The sequence below is a fragment of the Jaculus jaculus genome, chromosome 17 (assembly GCF_020740685.1).
Source record: "Jaculus jaculus isolate mJacJac1 chromosome 17, mJacJac1.mat.Y.cur, whole genome shotgun sequence".
NCBI lineage: Eukaryota > Metazoa > Chordata > Mammalia > Rodentia > Dipodidae > Jaculus > Jaculus jaculus.
In genome coordinates this window covers 15,736,123-15,754,878 of record NC_059118.1, presented here as the reverse complement: position 1 = coordinate 15,754,878, position 18,756 = coordinate 15,736,123, and the positions used below count along the sequence as shown (strand labels likewise).

The 18,756-nt window shown below is 54.0% G+C and overlaps 1 protein-coding gene across 3 annotated transcripts in view; it reads right to left on the bottom strand.

The window, feature by feature from the left end:
• Pth1r (parathyroid hormone 1 receptor) overlaps positions 1–18,756 on the bottom strand; it is a 30,925-nt gene that overhangs the window by 1,787 nt on the left and 10,382 nt on the right. For 2 of the 3 annotated variants that reach the window (XM_045136525.1, XM_045136526.1), the window contains exons 3-12: positions 10,125–10,227; positions 6,530–6,664; positions 4,122–4,232; positions 3,902–4,020; positions 3,646–3,740; positions 3,041–3,236; positions 2,682–2,835; positions 910–970; positions 529–595; positions 147–241 (exon numbers count right to left, since the gene is read on the bottom strand). In XM_045136525.1, the coding sequence (XP_044992460.1) occupies positions 147–241; positions 529–595; positions 910–970; positions 2,682–2,835; positions 3,041–3,236; positions 3,646–3,740; positions 3,902–4,020; positions 4,122–4,232; positions 6,530–6,664; positions 10,125–10,227 (1,136 nt within the window). Of the gene's footprint in view, positions 1–146; positions 242–528; positions 596–909; positions 971–2,681; positions 2,836–3,040; positions 3,237–3,645; positions 3,741–3,901; positions 4,021–4,121; positions 4,233–6,529; positions 6,665–10,124; positions 10,228–10,337; positions 10,398–18,756 lie in introns of those variants that run through there. The other variant, XM_045136527.1, reaches the window with a different exon arrangement.

Genomic DNA, 18,756 nt, shown 5'->3' with positions numbered 1-18,756 from the left:
AAACCAAGAAGCCAGGAGCCAGAGTCTCCCCTTGCAACAAGCTCACCAATGGGGTGGGGGGGTGTCCTCTCTCTTCCCTTGGGGACGCGGTCCTGACAACCAGTGACCCCAAACCCCACCATCAACTCTGAGGAGCCAGAGCTCACCGGTACTGCTGCCGTGTGTCACACCTGCCCGCGTTGGTCTCCCGCAGCTTGGTGGCAAGCACCCGGATGATGTTGATGAAAAGGATGAAGTTGAGCTGTGAGGAAGGGGAAGGCTGCATTAGAGGCCATGTCCTAGCAAGGCAAGGCGAGGACTCGGGGCCATGGCCCCGCCACAGGCCCACATCTGCCACTGTATATCTATCTCTAAGGTGGCTCCTGGGGTCCTCAGTTTCCCCATCTAGACTAAGACTAGTTGGCCCTGAAGCCTTTGTGTCTCTGGTCCCTGGGGTCTAGGAAAGCCTCCATCTATGTTCATGTCAGGGGCTAATTAATCACTGGGTCCCATGCCCATGCCGCCCCCTGCCCCGCCACTGCTGCTCACCACAACAGAGGCCAGGATGGGCACCTGGATGATCCACTTCTTATGCCCAGAGCTCAGGTCCCAGCACCTGGGGGACATTGAGGAATTAGCTCCTTTGGCCTCCTTAGCCAGCCCCACACAGGCCCCACGGTCAGCCTGTTCTTCTATCAGCTGTCAAGGGCACGGGACAAGAGTTGCTGCATGTAGCCAGACCTGAGGTCACCCTCATGGGCCTCTTTGAAAGTCACCTCCTGTTACCCAGAGGGGGCTCCTGGCTGAAGGCTGCACTGAGAACTCCTGAAGCTGGGTCTGCTTGGGGGCCATGATTCATGGAGGAGGAGGAGCCGGAGTATTTCTGGCCTGTGTCAGAGCCCCTGGCCCCTTTCTGCAGCTGCTACCTACCCAGTGTTGGCCAAGGTAGCTCTGACACCAACCCACACAGCCACGAAGATAGCGGGCAGACCTGCGGGCACAGGGGACAGTGTGTGAGGGGGCTGTTCATGCTACCTTCTGTTCCTGATGACCCCCACACCACTGCATCCAACCTTCATCCCAGCCACATGGGCTGTGTCATGATAGCCAAAACCCAGCTGCCTAGGCACACAGGCCACCCTAAGAACTTCCCCTTGGAGGTCCCAGCCCTTAAGATCTATCACAGCTTCTCTGCCCCTTCCTGGTTCTATGCCTCCTACGATCACCTATGCACGGGCACATGCTGAACAAGCACCCCGAGCGGCTTTTCCATGCAGCCCTGTTTCCACATTGCTCTGGGCTTGGAGCTCCCACAAGGAGGGAAACAATGACCAGTACTTTTCTGTTTCAACAACCCCCCTCAGTCTCAGCCTGGTTTGAAAAATCCTAGACTCGGGCTGGAGAGATGGCTTAGTGGTTAAGCGCTTGCCTGTGAAGCCTAAGGACCCCGGTTCGAGGCTCGATTCCCCAGGACCCACGTTAGCCAGATGCACAAGGGGGCGGGCGCACATGTCTGGAGTTCGTTTGCAGTGGCTGGAAGCTCTGGCGAGTCCATTCTCCCTCTCTCTCTCTCTCTCTCTCTCTGTCAGTAGCTCTCAAATAAATAAATAAATAAATAAAATAAACAACAACAAAAAAAACTTAAAAAAAGAAAAATCCTAGTTTCATGGAGGTGTGTATTCCCAGACTGGGCAGAGGCCATAGAAGAACTTTGGAGTGTCTTGGCCTGGGCAACTTGGATGGTACATGGCACCTCTGAGCGAGTTTCACCTCCGGGGCAGGGGGAGCCTGGTATTGCCTCCCTCAGCTTGATTCTAGGCCTGGTGGACCCTCAGAGGGTATGACTGGGGTTACGTTCAGAGAAGGCTGTGACATTCCTAAGTCACAGGGTTCTGTGTGCTCCCCTAATCCACGTGTTTCCCGACCACACAGACACCTCTAGCTCAGGAGCCTATGTGAATTCCTGGAACCAGGCCCGGTGAGGTCAAGGGTAGGGTGTGTGCCAAGGGCCAAGGAGGCTGTGGCGATTAACCTAAGGGCTTCTGGGTGCTGAGCCCAGGAGGCTTCAGCCACGGGCCCACCCCTCTGTAGCTTGGCTGCTTGCCCCGGAGCCCAGCCAAGCTCTGGAGCTGCCAGCAATAATGGACAATTATCAGTAACCAGATCCCAGGGCCTGTGGGGCAGGGCGCTGGGAGACGATCAGAGCCCCGTCAACCCACTGCAGAGGGGTTGCGGAAACCAGAAGGTACTGAGCTGTCGGGCCTGTGTGCTCTGGACCGTGGACCGCATCTCTCCGTAACAGACGCTGGACCCGGCCTACATGGTTCAGGGTCCAAGAAGTGGCCAGACTCCAACTCCAGCCCCAGTCTGCTGGCCTGTGACTAAAGATCCCACTCCGCCGGCAATTGAATCCTGCTTGACCTGACAGTCCCCCATTCTTATCTTTGGGGTTTAGCTCAACACCTCCCCACCTCTAGAATTTTCACCCCAGGTGAGCCAGGTGAACCCTATTCTCCCTCCCCAACCCCCTTCCCAGCCAAATGTTGTCCTCTAACCCCCAGAATAGGATCCGAGTCACAACAGGTGGGTAAGGCGTCCTGCCTGCAGCCCTGCACCTGGGGACAGAGCATGCTGTGGGAGTTCCTTACCCACGGGTCCCCTCTCACCCTGCCCACTGCCCGGGGGGTGGGGGGGCTCCGTACCCCAGCCGAAGACGGTGAACCCCCACAGGTACTTCTTTTCTGAGAAGAAAGCCATGAAGATGAGGCTGTGCAGGTACAAGCCCTCCACCAGAATCCAGTAGTAGTTGGTGGCCAGGAAGTAGAGGAAAAACGTCACGGCCACGCGGCAGCCCGCCTAGGAGGAGCAGGGCGCGCATCACAGGGGGGTCCGGGAGGGGAGGTCTGGGCTGCCCCGGGGCGCAGGGACGGCGCTGGTGGATGGGGACGAATTGGAGCGCAAGCGAGAACTACGGGGGTGGGGGTGGTTGTCAGGGTCCCCGTGAGGATGGATTTGATGGCTGCAGGTGCGGGGGGAGGGGCGGCGGGGGAGGGGCACTCACGTAGCCCACGGCGGCGGCGGCGGGCGGCGGCGGCGCCTGCGCGATGATCTGCAGCTCCTGCTCGGTCAGGCGCTCGGCCTCGTCCAGCGTGAAGCCCGAGTAGAGCACCGCGTCCTTGACGAAGATGCTGGCGGCGCGCAGCATGAAGGACAGGAACATGTGCATGTGGATGTAGTTGCGCGTGCAGTGCAGCCGCCTGCGGGGACGAGCCACGGCACCGCCACGGTGGGTTGGGGTGCGGGAGGGGGGGGGTACCCCGCAGTGGGGGGAGGAAGGGATGCAAGGGAAGTAAGGGAGGTCCACGCTTGGACCGCGCCCACGCCACCACCACCTCCTGATCACGCCCACTCCACCTCCTCACCTCGCCCATCCCATCACCTCCTCACCATGCGCATCCCATCACCTCCTCACCTCGCCCATCCCACCACCTCCTGATCACGCCCACTCCACCTCCTCACCATGCCCATCCCATCACCTCCTCACCATGCCCATCGCATCACCTCCTCACCTCGCCCATCCCACCACCTCCTCACCATGCCCATCCCATCACCTCCTGACCAAGCCCACCCTTGGCCGGCTTCGCCCTGCCCTCTCCCCCCACCTACCTGAAATAGGCCAGGATGAGCGTGGCTACGGTGAGAGAGGCCAGGGACATGGAGTAGCCCACGGTGTAGATCATGCCCAGGCGGTCAAACACCTCCTGCGCAGGCAGGAGACAAAGAAGTGGGAGTCAGGGTGGTCAGGGTGAGATAGAGGTCACGTCACGGGCAGGAGTCAGGGTTAGGTCAGGGGTTTCCTGTGGCGGCCGGGCAAGGTAGGGAGGGTGGTCTCCTGGGTCAAGGGCAGGGAGAAGGCTCGCACCCGTTCCCGAGTCTCGTTGGTCATGTACTTGAGGCACTCGCTGTAGTTTGCCCAGGTCCGGTTGTGCCCCGGCACCACCTCCCAGCTGCCATTGCGGTCACATCGTCGGTAGGCATGGCCTGAAGGTCAGAGCAGGGAGAGGAAGTGTGGAGCCAGTGAAGCCCAGAGCTCCAAACCCTGGTGCCCCCGTGGTTCCCCGAACCTACTCCACCAGCCTTACCTTTGTGATTGAAGTCATAAATGTAGTCAGGACAGGGCACAGCCACCACTTCGCCTGGTGCCCCTAGTGGCCAGCACACGATGTTGTCCCATTCTGGCAGGCAGGGGCGTCCTGTGCTCAGAGAGACAGGGAAGGAACACTAAGCATGAAGTCAAATCCATGGTTAAGATCCAGGGAGGGCTGCAGGGATGGCTTAGCGGTTAAGGTGCTTGCCTGCAAAGCCAAAGGACCCAGGTTGGATTCTCCAGGACTCACGTAAGACAGATGCACAAGGGGTACTGCATCTGGAGTCCCTTTGCAGTGGCTGGAGACCTTGGCACACTCATTCTCTCTCTATCTCCTTTCTATCTCTCTGCTTGCAAATGAAGTTTTGTTTTGTTTTGTTTTTGCTTTTCTAAGGTAGGGTCTCACTCTAGCTCAGGCTGACCTGGAATTCACTATGTAGTTTCAGGATGGCCTCGAACTCATGGCGATCCTCCTACCTCTGCCTCCCGAGTGCTGGGATTAAAGGCGTGCACCACCACACCCGGCTAATTGCAAATAAATTTTTTAAAATATGGTTTTATATATATAACCAGATGTGGTGGCGCACGCCTTTAATCCCAGAACTCGGGAGGCAGAGGTAGGAGGATCGCCGAGAGTTTGAGGCCCCCTGAGAATACATAGTGAATTCCAGGTCAGCCTGAGTGACAGTAAGACCCTACCTTGAAAAACAAACAAACAAACAAACAAACAAACAAACAAAAAGATCCAGAGGCCCGGACATGAATACACCTGTGATTGTTGGTTCCCCACAGGGACAGTGTGTCCCAGGACTGGAAACTTCAGACTTCAAGCATTCTGGAGAGAACTATATTCCTGCTATGCCCTGGACCTACCTAACCTCATAGAATTTACTACAGTCCCCACGATACAAGTGCTGACACTAACCCCATTTCCAGATGGTCTGGGAACGGACAAGAAAAGTGGGTGACTTTCTGTGGTCATATAGAAACGTTGGCCTCAAGAGCTTAGCCAGGCCTCTCTTTTCTTCTTGAAGAAGAACCCACCTTCCAGTTACCTCCAAAGAAGGACAGTTTATCATACTATGTCTCCTTCGGCTTGGAGGTTCCCTCTGTGATCCTGCCCTAGGGACCACAGATAGGAAATCTGGTTCCTAATACCAGCCGGACTTCCAAAGAGCTGCTGACCTCACACAGGGATCCCTACGCTCTGTGTTTCCATTTCCTCATTAGGAAGTTGGGATTGACCATACCATACCATACTAACCTGCACTTCTTACCATCTAGGTCTGCCCAGGGGTCCCATAACCACTCAACCTCCCAAAATCCAAATGCTAATGGTAAGTTTCAAAGCATGGTGACACATCCCCACTTTAGAGTCCTGGCAGAGATGCTAAGTGACCTCAGAGGGTCTCCCACATTCCTCTCTAGCTCACAGTCCCCTTCTCTCCCCCTGCAGGGCCCTGGCCACAGGACTCTAGCTTCCCTGGAAGTCTGCCTTGATGGCTGGACCCACCCAACTTGGTGAAAGGCTCTCTGTCCTGGGTGCCATATTCCCAGCCCCACCCGGCCAGGCCCACAATTCCCTCTGGTCTCTGGGGAGCCACAGGGTGACCACAGGCTCCCAGATGTGGCCCATCTGGAATCTGCTGCCCACCCGACTGGTTCCAACTGGCCCTGTGACCACAGCCTGGACTCTATGTTTGTCTTCCCTCACCTCCCTAAGGGACGAGGCTACCCTACTTTTCCCTCCTTTTCTCCTTGCCCCCGCTGTCTCTGTCTACACCCTCTCATTTTTTTGTTTGTTTTTGTTTTACTTTTCCAGGCTGACCTGGAATTCACTATGTAGTCTCAGGGTGGCCTCGAACTCACAGCGATCCTCCTCCCTCTGCTTTCTGGGTGCTGGGATGAAAGGCGTGCGCCACCACGCCGGGCTTGTCTACACCTTCTCAAGCTGCCCTACCCTCTTGCTGTCTTTCTCTGTCCCACGGTGTGTCTCCCTGTACCTCTTCTGACACACTGGGTTCCAGACCTTCACTTTGTGCCTCCTGGTCCCCTCTCTGGGTCTTTCTGCCTCTCCCTGGCTCTCCTGTCACCCAGGACTCGGTCTTTTCTCTTTATCTCTGTGTGTCTTGGGTCCCCTTGTGGCCTGCAGTCCTTTCCCTGGGGTGGTGCTGGGTGAGTCCTCTGTGGGGATCTATCTCCCTGGGTCCTGAGCCCACCTGGCTCACCTGCACCCTCCTGGCACCTCCCCTGTTCTCTCTCCTCCCCCGTCCCCAGCCTGCTTTCCTGGGAAGGGACTTTCTGCCTCTGACTTTGCACAGGACCTCGCCTAATGAGGACAGAGGAATGGGGCGGGCGGGGCCCAAGCCTGTGTCAGGTAACTGCAGGGGAGCAGAGACGTACCTCGGCGCCTGCGGCCAGCCGACCCCTCCTTGTTCTCCTTAGACTCAGAGTAGAACTTCCCCGAGGCCTTCTCTTTCCTGGGCTTCCCTGATGTGGACGCGGGTGTCCATCCCTTGTCTGACTCCATTACGTTGGCTGGAGAAATCGGGATAGTTCAGATCGTTAGCAGCGGGCTTGGGGCGCCCTCCCACCTCAGTCTCCCCTTTGTACTGTGGGAGGAGGTCGAGCCTACGGAAGCTGCTCTTTGGGAGATCTCAGACCAGGGGCAACGACGTCTTTCGCAAACTGTAAATTGCTTACCAGGTAGAGAAGTCACTTGGAGGTGGGGTTGCTCAGCAAAGGTTCAAATGGGAGGGAACAAGTAAACCTTGAACCAGTTAGAGGGGTGGAGTGGAAGTGGTAAGCTCCCGACCAGGAGTGAGAGTCACACAGGAGGAAAGGGACCACTAGGGGGCGCATGGCAAACTAAAAATGAACAGGGGGAGATGGGACTGAGAGAAAGAGGTCTGGCCCGGCGCGATGGCACCTGCCTTTAATCCCAGCACTCGCGTGAGTTCGAGGCCAGCCTGAGACTACATAGTGAAATCCAGGTCTGCCTGGACAAGAGCCATAGGGCAGTTTGTCAGGAGTGGACAGACAAACCAATCTGGGATGCTCGAGTAAGGGGTTTGCAGCTTCCACAACTGACCCTGGAGACACCACCTGAGCTGGGGGGCTAGCCTTTCTGGAGACGCTGCAGACACACTGGAGATCTCTCTTCCTAGCTACAAAGTCCTCCTCATTATTTCACTGGTATGTCTTTAGCTACAGCCCAGGCAGAGCACCCTGGCCCTTCCACATTGGGCTCTGTGAGAATCGAGAAGGGCTATGACCATTCTCCTGCCCCCACTCTTGGGCCACCAGTGCAGAGAGATGTTCCATAATTGATGTGGAGGGGGCAGCGAGGCGCACTCTAGGCACCCACAGCTAGGAAGATGGCCCAGGTTTAGGACCGAGAGGCATTCACCTGTCCTCCTACATTGATTTGACTGGAAAGTGAGAACGGGGCAGCGTGGGCTCTGCCTACAGAGAGTGAACAAAAAGAGCTGTCTAAAGCCAGTGTGGTGGCTCACGCCTTTAATCTCAGAAGCCGAGGTAGGAGGATTGCGTTGAGTTCGAGGCCAGCCTGAGACTACATAGTGAATTCCAGGTCAGCCTAGGCTGGAACAAAACCCTACCTTGAAAAACCAAAACAGGGCTGGAGACATGGCTTAGCGGTTAAGGCGCTTGCCTGAGGAGCCTAAGGACCCAGGTTCGATGCTCCAGGTCCCACATAAGCCAGAAGCACAGGGTGGCACACGCGTCTGGAGTTCGTTTGCAGTGGGTAGAGGCCCTGGTGTGCCCATTCTCTGTTTCCCTCTCTTTCTCTCTATCCCTCTCACTGTCTCTAATAAAAAAAAAAATCAGAAAAATAAAAATAAAACTCAAAACAACAGCAAGCAGCTCTGACAGGTCAGTGAGTCCAGATCTGGCAGGTTGATAAGATCAACCAGCTATCAGAACCTGAATGAGCGCTACAGTGCTCCGAACCTACTTCCAGGAAACGCACTTAAGGAAGGGGAGAGGGAGGAGACTCAGGTGAGAGGGGCTCAGAAACTATGAGATTAGGTGGGTGGTATTGCTTTTCCCATAGCAAAGGTCCCTTAAAGATGTTGTCTGAGCCAGGCATGGTGGTGCATGCCTTTAAACCCAGCACTTGGGAGGCAGAGGTAAGAGGATCGCCGTGAGATTGAGGCCACCCTGAGATGAATTCCAGGTCAGCCTGAACTAAAAGTGAGACCCTCGAGGGCAGGGAAAAATAAAAAGAGCCGGGCATGGTGGTGCAAGCCTTTAAACCCAGCACTCGGGACGCAGACATAGGTGGATCACTGTGAGTTCAAGGCCACCCTGAGACTACATAGTGAGTTCCAGGTCAGCCTGGACTACTGTGAGACACTACCTCGGGGGTGGGGGGGGAGCTGTGGTGGTGTTGTGTTGGGGGGTCTTCCTACCTGGCAAGCCTCACTTCCTCAGCTTGTAGGCTGAGTTTTACCCAACCCTCTCTCTATCCCATCCACCCCCATCCAGCCCTATGGACCGACCTGGAGCCCTCTTCTCCCCACCCCCCACTTCCTTTCTCTTCACTTTCTTCCCTTCTCTGTTCCTTCCTTCCGACAGGATTTCTGATCCTCTTACCTCCCCCTCCCAAAGTACAGTGCAGTGCTGGGGGTTGAACTCGGGGCTTTGCACACGCTGGGCCCGCACTGAACGCACTGAGCCTCATCCTCAGCTCCAGGGGAGCCTCTTTCAAAGACCTTCTCACCCCCGCTCCCCCTCCCTGCTCCTTCCAGACTTGGTTTGGCTATGTTTTCCTTAAGGAAGCTGGCCTTGCCCAGCCTGACAGGACCCTGCACCCTTCTCAGGGTTTCTGATCCCGATTTGACTCATTCTACCTAACCCCACTGGAGTTATACGAATTGCAGCTCCCTTCACAGCGCCATACTTTCATTCAGAAAGGGAAGATTCAGGCTGGAGGGATGGCTTAGTGGTTAAGGCACTTGCCAGCAAAGCCAAAGGACCCAGGTTCGATTCTCCAGGACCCACATAAGCCAGATGCACAAGCTGGTGGCACGTGCATCTGGAGTTCGTTTGCAGTAGCGAGAGGCCCTGGTATACCCATTCTTTCTATCTCTCTTTCTGTCTGAAATAAATAAATAAATATATTTATAAATAAATAAATATATATATATATTTTTTACAACTTGGTGTAAACTTTGTTTTTCGTTTGGTTTATTTTTATTTATTTGAGAGCAACAGACAGAGAAAGAGGCAGAGAGAGAGATAATGGGCGCACCAGGGCCTCCAGCCACTGCAAACGAACTCCAGACGCATGTGTCCCGTTGTACATCTGGCTAACGTGGGTCCTGGTGAACCGAGCCTCGAACCGGGGACCTTAGTCTTCACAGGCAAGAGTTTAACTGCTAAGCCATCTCTCCAGCCCCCCAGTTTTTTTGTAAATTGGTTTGTTTGTTTGTTTGTTTTTTCAAGGTAGGGTCTCACTCTAGCCCAGGCTGACCTGGAATTCACTATGGAGTCTCAGGGTGGCCTCGAACTCATGGCAATCCTCCAACCTCTGCCTCCCGAGTGCTGGGATTAAAGGCGTGCCCCACCACGCCCGACCTCCCATTTTTTTAAAGGGAAGACTCACAATTCTTTTGATAAATCCTGCAAAAGATTTACACACACACAGCCATACCCTCTGAGAGGAGATGTATGAGGGACAAGGATATCCCACATCTGAGGGCAGGGCGGGGGGTGGGGGTGGGGGTGGGGGTTGGAGGGAGGGCAGAAATCCTAAAAACCTGAGCCCAGAATCAAGCCACAGACTGCTTGAGCTTACTGATTGTGTCTGGTCCATTTTCAATTTGGGTCTTCACTTTGTCTGGGTCCCTTTTTATTGGACCCGCTCTCGCCTGGCGCCTTCAAACCCTTCACCTGCCTGTTTCCACCTCCTGAACCCCCCACCTTGACAGCATCCCGAGCTCACGCACCCCCCCCCCCATCCCCCTGCCCCCACCTGCAGTGCGCAGGACTTCCTTGAGCAGCTTGTCACACTGCGCCTGGGCTCGATGCAGCAAGAAGATTTGTTCCTCCTTGGTAAAGACGTCATCGGCATCCACCTGCCAAGCCAAAGGTCACACTTCAGGCAAGCGCTTCCGTGGGCAGCGACTGGTCCCCGGGGCCATCCCATCCTCCCAAGGAATGTTTCCCCTTTTCCAAAGGTGCTTACAGGAACTGTGGGACGAACAACGTCTGCCCTGTATGGGACGTCTGCCTTGATGAAGGTCAAGTTTTACAGAAGGGAAGAGGTGGACCCGGCTAGGGCCAGCCCCATCCAAGGGAAAGGGACAAGAGCTGTCCACTAGTAACCCTGCAGGCTACAGCCACTGACATTCTCTGTCCGGTCCGTGCCCCTGGGACACATGGGAATGGATGGAATGTCCCAGGACGAAGCCACTGGGGACCCTGCTGCGGACCTATGCAGGGAGAAGGAGGATAGGGAATGGTGAACTCTGAGGAGACAAAACTCTTGGCTTGGATTCCTTCAAGTTCTGGCTCCCCACCCCCATCCCCGGAGGGGCTGAGGCAGTCACCCATTTCCACCCTGGCCCAGCGTCCAGTCAGTGCTTTCTTTTATTTATTTACTTTTTCAAGGTAAGAGTTTCACTCTAGCCCAGGCTGACCTCCCGAATGCTGGGATTAAAGGCCTGAGCCACCTCTCCGGGTTCCCAGTCAGTACTTTCTTCATTGAAGAATGAAAGTGAGATGGCCGGCCGTGGTGGCGCACACCTTTAACCCCAGCACTCGGGAGGCAGAGGTAGGAGTATCGTCGTGAGGTCGAGGCCACCCTGAGACTGCATAGTGAATTCCAGGTCAGCCTGGACCACAGTAAGACCCTTATCTCGAAAAACAAAAAAACAAACCAAACAACAACAACCAAAAAAGAAAGAAAAGAAAAGAAGAGAGGATGAACCTTCCCCCACTTAGGGCCTCAAGAGGGAAAGTGGAAGAATTGTTGAAGAATGGCAGGATCCCCTAAACCCCAGGTTGGGGCGCTGGGAGCCCCTCGTCCTACTGAGCATCCCACTGTAGCAGACCCTGTGTGGCGAAGACAGAACACAGGCAGGTCTTCGCTCGTGCTGACCCACTGAGGGAATGTTCGAATTTGCTTCTGCCCACCCTGTTTGCTTCTGCCCACCCTGTATGTCCATGGGGACCCACTAGCATCATTTCAACCAAGGCAAAGAAAGGGGAGGGGGCCTCTCCCTGAGCAGGTGGCTGCTGAAGAGGGACCCCCCCGCCCCCTGCCTCCCTCCTGACTTCATAGATTGGGAAAACCATCCTGTCTGCAAGCAGCCCTGTGGCCCTCGGAATGTGTACATCCCCAGAGACCCCACACGGCTCGTCCTAGGGCAGCTCCCAGCAGTGACGGCTCCGTCACCTCCGATCCCAGGGCAGGGCCAAGGCACTCGGGAGGCAGAGGTAGGAGGATCGCCGTGAGTTCGAGGCCACCCTGAGACTACATAGTGAATTCCAGGTCAGCCTGGACCAGAGTGAGACCCTACCTCAAAAACAACCAAAAAAAAAAAAAAGTTAAATAAGATGTAAATAAATAAAAAATGTCGTCCAGTCTAACTCGCAGAACAGTTTTATCCCTGAACCCTGCATTCCACCCCCTTCCCCGGGCCCACCTCTTGCGGGCGGGTCCCTACGGTCAGCGTGGACTGGGAGGGGCGGGGAGGGAGAATTGGGGGCGTGGCCGAGAAGGCGGGGGCGTGACCGGGAAGGCGGCGGGCGTGGCCTGGAAGACGAGGGGCGTGGCCGGGAAGGGGCGGGCGGGGTCAGGGAGCCGGGCTGCAGGGAGGAGGGAAGCTAATTGACCGCGTCTCTTGGCGGCAGCGGCTCGGGCTTCCAGGCCAAGGAGTCTCCGGTTGGCCCGGGCGGAGCTCCGCCTCTGCTGGGTTCCCTTAGCGGAGGAGCGCGCGCGTCCTCGCCGGGGCTGCGCGGGCGACTGGACGCGCACATGCAGTGGGCACCCGGTTTCTGTGAATTCTCACGTGTGTGTGGGGGGTGGGGGGGAAGGGGGAAGGGGGAGTTGCCCAACATGTGTGACTTTGGGCTCAGAGCCTGAAGGGTGTACGAACATGCATGCATGTGTCCATGTGTTCGTGGCCAAAGGTCCACCGCGTGGGCTTCTGCATGTGATGTGCCGGCTCTCTAACGTTCACGTCTGTGTCCCTCGGGTTTGGAATGGATCCTCAGAACTCAGCTGGACCCAATATTCTTGGGTCCTAGGAAGGGTTGGAGCAGATTCCTATGCGCGCGCTGGCGGCTGCCCAACCCTTCCCTAACTTGAACATTTTACCATTAAGCCACCACATCTATGGCTGAGCTTGCTGGAGCGGGGTGATGGGGTTGAAGGAAGACCATTTGGCTCACTAGGATCCAGAAGTTTCCAGGACTAACCTGAAGCTCTCTACTTTGGGGATCCAGGCTGCGAAGGGGTAGGGTGCCCACACACCCCACCCCTAGGGCAGCATTCATTCACTACCACCATTCCATCTGCAACTGGCAACTCCATCGACGACCTCCTGCCATCAGTGCCAACATAGCCATCACCACCACTGGCAGCGCCACTGCCACGACAAACACTGCTGTTATCATCCATGTAACCATCATTGCCACCACCAGTACTGTCACACCACCTGCCTGATCACCAATATTACCACCTGCCCCATAACCACTGTCCGTATTTCCTTCTTGTCCTTTCCCCTCCTGTCTGCTATTCTTTCCTTTCTACCCACTTCCTCCCCTCTCAAGACAGAGAACTCACTGTATTTTTAAATATTTTATTTATTTATTTTAGAGAGAGGAAGAACAAGAGAGTCGGAGAATGGGCACGACAGGGCCTCTAGCCACTGCAAACAAACTCCAGATGCATGTGCAACCATGTGCACCTGGTACATGTGGGTTCTGGAGAATCAAACCTAGGTCCTTAGGCTTCACAGGCAAGTGCCTTAGCTGCTCAGCCATCTCTCCAGACCCAGGACCTACTTCTTTGTCCCCCTAATCAGGGCAGAGTTTTCATTATAGCAAGAATATAGCTTATAGTTAGAAAAGTGTTTCTCCAAGAGGAAGGCGCATTTAAGCTCTTTATCCCTCATTCAGCTGCACTCTGCACCCTGGAGATTCCTCACCAAAGCTGGAGGCTGAATCCCTATGCCTCGGGTTTCTTGAGAAACTGGAATGATAATAGGGCTCTTATGAGGTTTAAATGCAATGCCACATCAAAAGCTTGAGTAGGGTTGGGCAGCACTCAGGAGGCTGAGGTAGGACGACTGTTGTGAGTTCGAGGCCAGCCTGAGTTAGAGTGAGAACCTTCCACAAACAAAACAAAAACAAACTGTCTGGGCAAGGCAGGTAGGTGGGGGAAAACTGGTTGCTGCTATTACTACTATTATTCTGTTAACTCAAACAGACTTCTCAAAAGTCCCCTGCTGCCAAGTGGCATGGGGGGGGGGGGTACCAGGCAAGGGACTAAAGCACTAGGGAGGAATTCATGCTTCCAGGGTATATCAGCAAAAGGTTGTTGGTCCACAGGGAGAATTGAAGGCAGGGATTGGTGTGTGTTGGGGGGGGGGCGGTGGAGTATGCCTGGTTAGCCTTTGGCTTGGAGAAACTTCCTAATGACTCCCCATATTTTTGGATCCACCACCCTGGACTCACACTATCATTCAAGGACACTGCTAGACCCCACATTTGGGTGTGGAGGGGGGCAAAAGGATCTGCCTTTGTCTCCTGGCCCCAGAGGTTTTATGTCCTGACATAAATGCTGACAGCTCTGACTAGCCTGGCATCCCCCTGTCTGCATCTACCTTCCCCCCACCCAATCACCTCCTCCCCCTTCAAGAGTGCCTGTCTTCTTGGCCCAGCTCCAGGGAATGGAGAACTCAGACTTACATCCTCTTAAGAGAGTCTGTACATTTTTGGTCTCAGGGGTAAGACTGAGGTACTTTGGATTGGGTCATGGCCAAGGGTCACTTAAGCCCATACTCACCATCGATGGGGTCACCCAGCCCTGACTCCAGGTGTCCTATACATCCCCTTCCCCCTTTATAGATGGGGCTGACGTAAGTCCCTCTAACCCATCCATCACAGAGTTGGGCTCCACTCTGCTCCACTGAAGTACAACTTCCCCACTCAGCCTTCCAACCTGGAGCCTGATTGTGTGCACAGTGTGCGTACCAAGAGTGTGTGAACTCGCAGGGGGGTAATGTGACGTGACCATGGCCCTGAGCTGGCAGAACAGGGAGGAAGGCAGTCTGCAACCATCCAGAGTGTTTGTGGCACTCCAGGCAAGGGGCAGGTAGAGGCTGGAAGTTGGCATGTTGCAAACTCAGAAGCTTCAGACCCAGGAATCAAGCACGTGTGGCCAAAAAGTATGGATGGGGCTGGAGAGATGGCTTAATGGTTAAGGTGCTTGCCTGCAGAGCCTAAGGACCCAGGTTCAATTCCCCAGTACCCATGTAGGTTAGATGCACAGGGTGGCATATGTGTCTGAAGTTCCTTTGCAGTGGCCGGAGGCCCTGGCACACCCATTCTATCTCTCTCTACTCCTTTCTCTCTCAAAAATAAATTAATTAATCAAAAAGTGTAGATGTGTTCTCTCAGTTCCTGAATCCAAAAGACCTGAAGAGAGAGTGAGAGGGCTAGGGAGATGGCTCAGTGGTCAAAGACACTTGCTAGCAAAGCCTACTGGCCCAGATTCACCCACATAAAGTCACTCATGGGCCAGACTCATTTGCAGCAGCAAGAGATCCTGTCTCAAAGGTAGAGCACAGACAACTCCTCTGGCTTCTACACACATGCTGTGGCATGCATGCACGTGTGTGTGTGCATGCACACAGAAATAAATGTTTAGAAAAATCTAAAAAAGAAAAGCCCAGAAAAGAAGGAAAGTTATCTGCTTCATATTCATTTCTCCCCTCCTATCCCAGTGGGAAAACTGCTTTTTTCTGGTTTTGTTTTTTGTGGGTTTTTGTTCTGTTTTGTTTTGTCAAGATAGGGTCTCACTCTAGCCCAGGCTGACCTGGAATTCACTATGTAGTCTCGGGGTGGCCTCAAACTCATACCAATCCTCCTACCTCTGCCTCTGAAGTACTGGAATTAAAGGTGTGTGCCACTAAGCCAGACTTTTTTTTTTTTTTTTTCATTCGAGGTAGGGTCTCACTCTAGCTCAGGCTGACCTGGAATTCACTATGGAGTCTCAGGGTGGCCTTGAATTTATGGTGATCCTCCTACCTCTGCCTCCCAAGTGCTGGGATTAAAGGTGTGTGCCACCACACCCGGCTTTTCTTTTAATTGAGAACTTTAATATATGAGCATACTGAAAATTGGACATATTCCCATTGGGTTATACTTTTGTGTCCCCTGTCCCCTACCCCTATTCCACTGAGTGACCTTAATAGGGACATCAGTAATCACTCTGGGGTAATGAATGCACCAGCCAGTGTATGTGATAGGGGCATTGTTTTTGTTTGCATAAAAATGTATTTATTTATTTATTCATTTGAGAGGATAGAAAGAGGCAGATAGGAAGACAGAGAATGGGTGTGCCAGGGCCTCTAGCCACTGCAAATGAACTCCAGATGCATGTGCCACCTTATACATCTGGTGTTACACAGTACTGTGGAATCAAACTCCAATCCTTAGGCTTTGCAGGCAAGCGCCTTAACTGCTAAGCCGTCTCTCCAGCCCTGGTTTTTTTTTTTTTTTTTTAAGACAGAGTTGCACTATGAGGCTTAGGCTGGCCTCAAACTCACAAGTTGTGATCCTCTCTCCTCAGCCACCTTACAAATTACAAATGTGTACCACTTCTGCAAGTGTGCTCTGTGGCTGGCTAAGCCGCCCCTTCTAGCTCAGCTCCCGGGGAACAGCCCAGTGAGAATGGTGGTAAATCGGGGGGGGGGGGGGGCGGTCATGGTGGCAGAGGGATTGGAGGTGAGGGGCAGTGAGCTGACATGTGAAGAAGGCCGGTGACGGTAATGACAGCCACTCCTCTCTCTTCCCCTCCCGCCAAATTCTACACATTTGCCACGGGGGATCTCAGACGTGTTGAAATTTCCCACCTCCAGGAGGAAATAAAGAGATTCTTTCTCAGCTCGGGCATCTCTGGGCAAGGGGGTTTCTTTTGCATGGCGTTCTTAGTCGGATGTCCTCTTGGGGCCGTCATCTATCCCCTTGCCAGTGTCAGCCTGCTCCCCTATGGGAGAGGGTGCTGTACTTCCTTGTCCCTGCTGGTCATCCCTCTATGCTTATCTTGATAAGAACCGCCCCCCACTTTTTTTGTCATGCCGTCACCTTCTGCTACATTTTACAAAAGGGGACACTGAAGGCCAAAGAACCGTTAGACGGAGCTAAAAGTACAGCAGCCCTGCAGGCTGTGGCATTATCCTCAGCTCATCTCTTCCCAGCGCCCTGGGTCACATCCTTGGAGGCACCCAGCAAGCCTCTCTGTGGCCTCCACATACGGGAGAGTGGAGACCGTGTGGTAGAGGTGACAATGGAGGTGATGGTGTTGATGCAGCCTGTCGCCAGCTCCAAGTAGGCAGGGAACAGCCGGGGCCTTGGGGGTTAGACACAAGGTCGTGAACGACCAGTAAAGCCAGAAGGAGACCTCCTTGACTCATGAGAGACCCCCTTATGACCTCGTGGCCTTCCTGTATCCCCTTCATCCAGGTCGCACCACGTGGCCCCGTGCTGGAACCCCTCGCTCGCTGCTTTGCATGCCAGTTGGCTGGGGACTGCTCCCTCGCCCCTTGCTGCCCTCTGTCCATCTGGCTGGCCAGAGCAGGCTGGGACGGGTTCCTTGTCCTGCCCCCACCACTGCTGACAAGTGCTGACTTTTCCTCCCCTCGCCAGGCCTTCCTGAACAGGCTGCCTGTGTTTGGGGCCGGGAGGGGTTGGGGGGGGGAGGTACTGTGACGCCTCTCATCCAGGCCAGCCAGCCAGCCAGCGTGGCCGCCTTTGGGGCAGGCGGTGGGTGGGATGGAGCCTGGGATGGCAGAGTTGGCTGCTAGATCATTACAGGAGGCCTCTACCTGGGCTGGGGGAAGCCAAGGCCCAGAGGAATGAGATTGCCTAATCTAACCCTAGCCCAGTCAGCAGAAAGGGATCCCACCAGGTGTCAATATCGGGCACAAGACTAGCCTCACAACTGAGCCTCTAGGGGTTTGGGAAGTCCCTGATGTCCCTGAACCTGAGCAAACACTGCACCCTTTCCTAGTCACCCTGCAGATAGTTTCAAGGGTCTTCAAAAGCCCCACCTTACGTTTTCTTTTTCCTAGAGCTCTCTCTCCTGTAATAGCTGCCTTCCTGATGTGGTGGCCGGACCAGGGAGTGTCCCCAGAAGGCCCACAACAGGAATCTGGGGGAGGCTGCTTGACGCCTCATTAAAACATTCCGAAGAAAACCCAAGTTCCCGGGAGAGCTCCCCCCCCCGACATACCCGCACCCCAACCCCACTTCTACTGCTTGGTCCACAGGCAGATCTGGGAGCTGGGAGGATGGGGAGGAGGATGTGCTTAAGGGCAGGTGATATAAAAAGCTTCAACAAATCAATATGAGCAAGATAAATACCCCATAGAAAGATGGGTAATGGCTCTAAGCAAGCTCTCTGAGAGATGGATAATAAACAAGTGTAAAGTCAGAAAATCATTGTCAAGCAGCAAATTAAAATGACAAGCGACACCATTTTTTTCACCTATTAGAATGCCAAAAGGGGCCCTTCAGAACATCCTAGGAGACAGAGCCGGGAAGGGAGCGGGCCCTTGCGGTCAGTCTTGGTGAGTACAAACCAACACAGCTTTTTAGAGGGCAATTTGGCCATGCCTATTAAAATAAAAAATGTGCATGGTTCAGACCCAGCAAAGACAAATTCTAGAAATATCCTACCGGGAAATAGTCACATGGAGACAGAGGACATTTCAAAGGAAAAAAAAAAACCCTGAAACTTCTCTCATATGCACACATGTGGACACACACATGCATGCGTGCACACATGCACAGGAAAATTATGTAGAAAGCATCTGATTACACATTCCTAAGGACTGTTTAATAAAGCTCATATTTTGGAATTCTATACAGGATTTTAAAAGATTTGTATTCACTAACCTGAGGATACGCCTCTAGATAGAAAAATGCATGTGCCTTATTGAAAAGCTGATGCCAGCCAGGCATGGTGGCACATGCCTTTAATCCCAGCACTTGGGAGGCAGAGGTAGGAGGATTGCCATAAGTTCGAGGCCAGCCTGAGCTAGTGAACAGTGAATTCCAGGTCCCTACCTTGAAACCAATCCATCCCCCCCAAAAAGTTGATGCCAGTTATTTATAACAATCAACCAGAGTTGAGCATGGTAGTACATGCCTGTAATCCCAGTACTTGGGAGGCAGAGGCAAGAGGATCAGGAATTCAAGGCCAACCTTGGATATATAGTAAATTCAAGGCCAGTCTGAGCTATATAAGACACTACACTGTCTAAATGTTTTTGTTTATTTTGTTAGGATCTTGTTGTAGCTCAGGCTGACATGGAATTTACTTTGTAGTCTCAGGGTGCCTGGAACTCACAGCGATCCTCCTACCTCTGCCT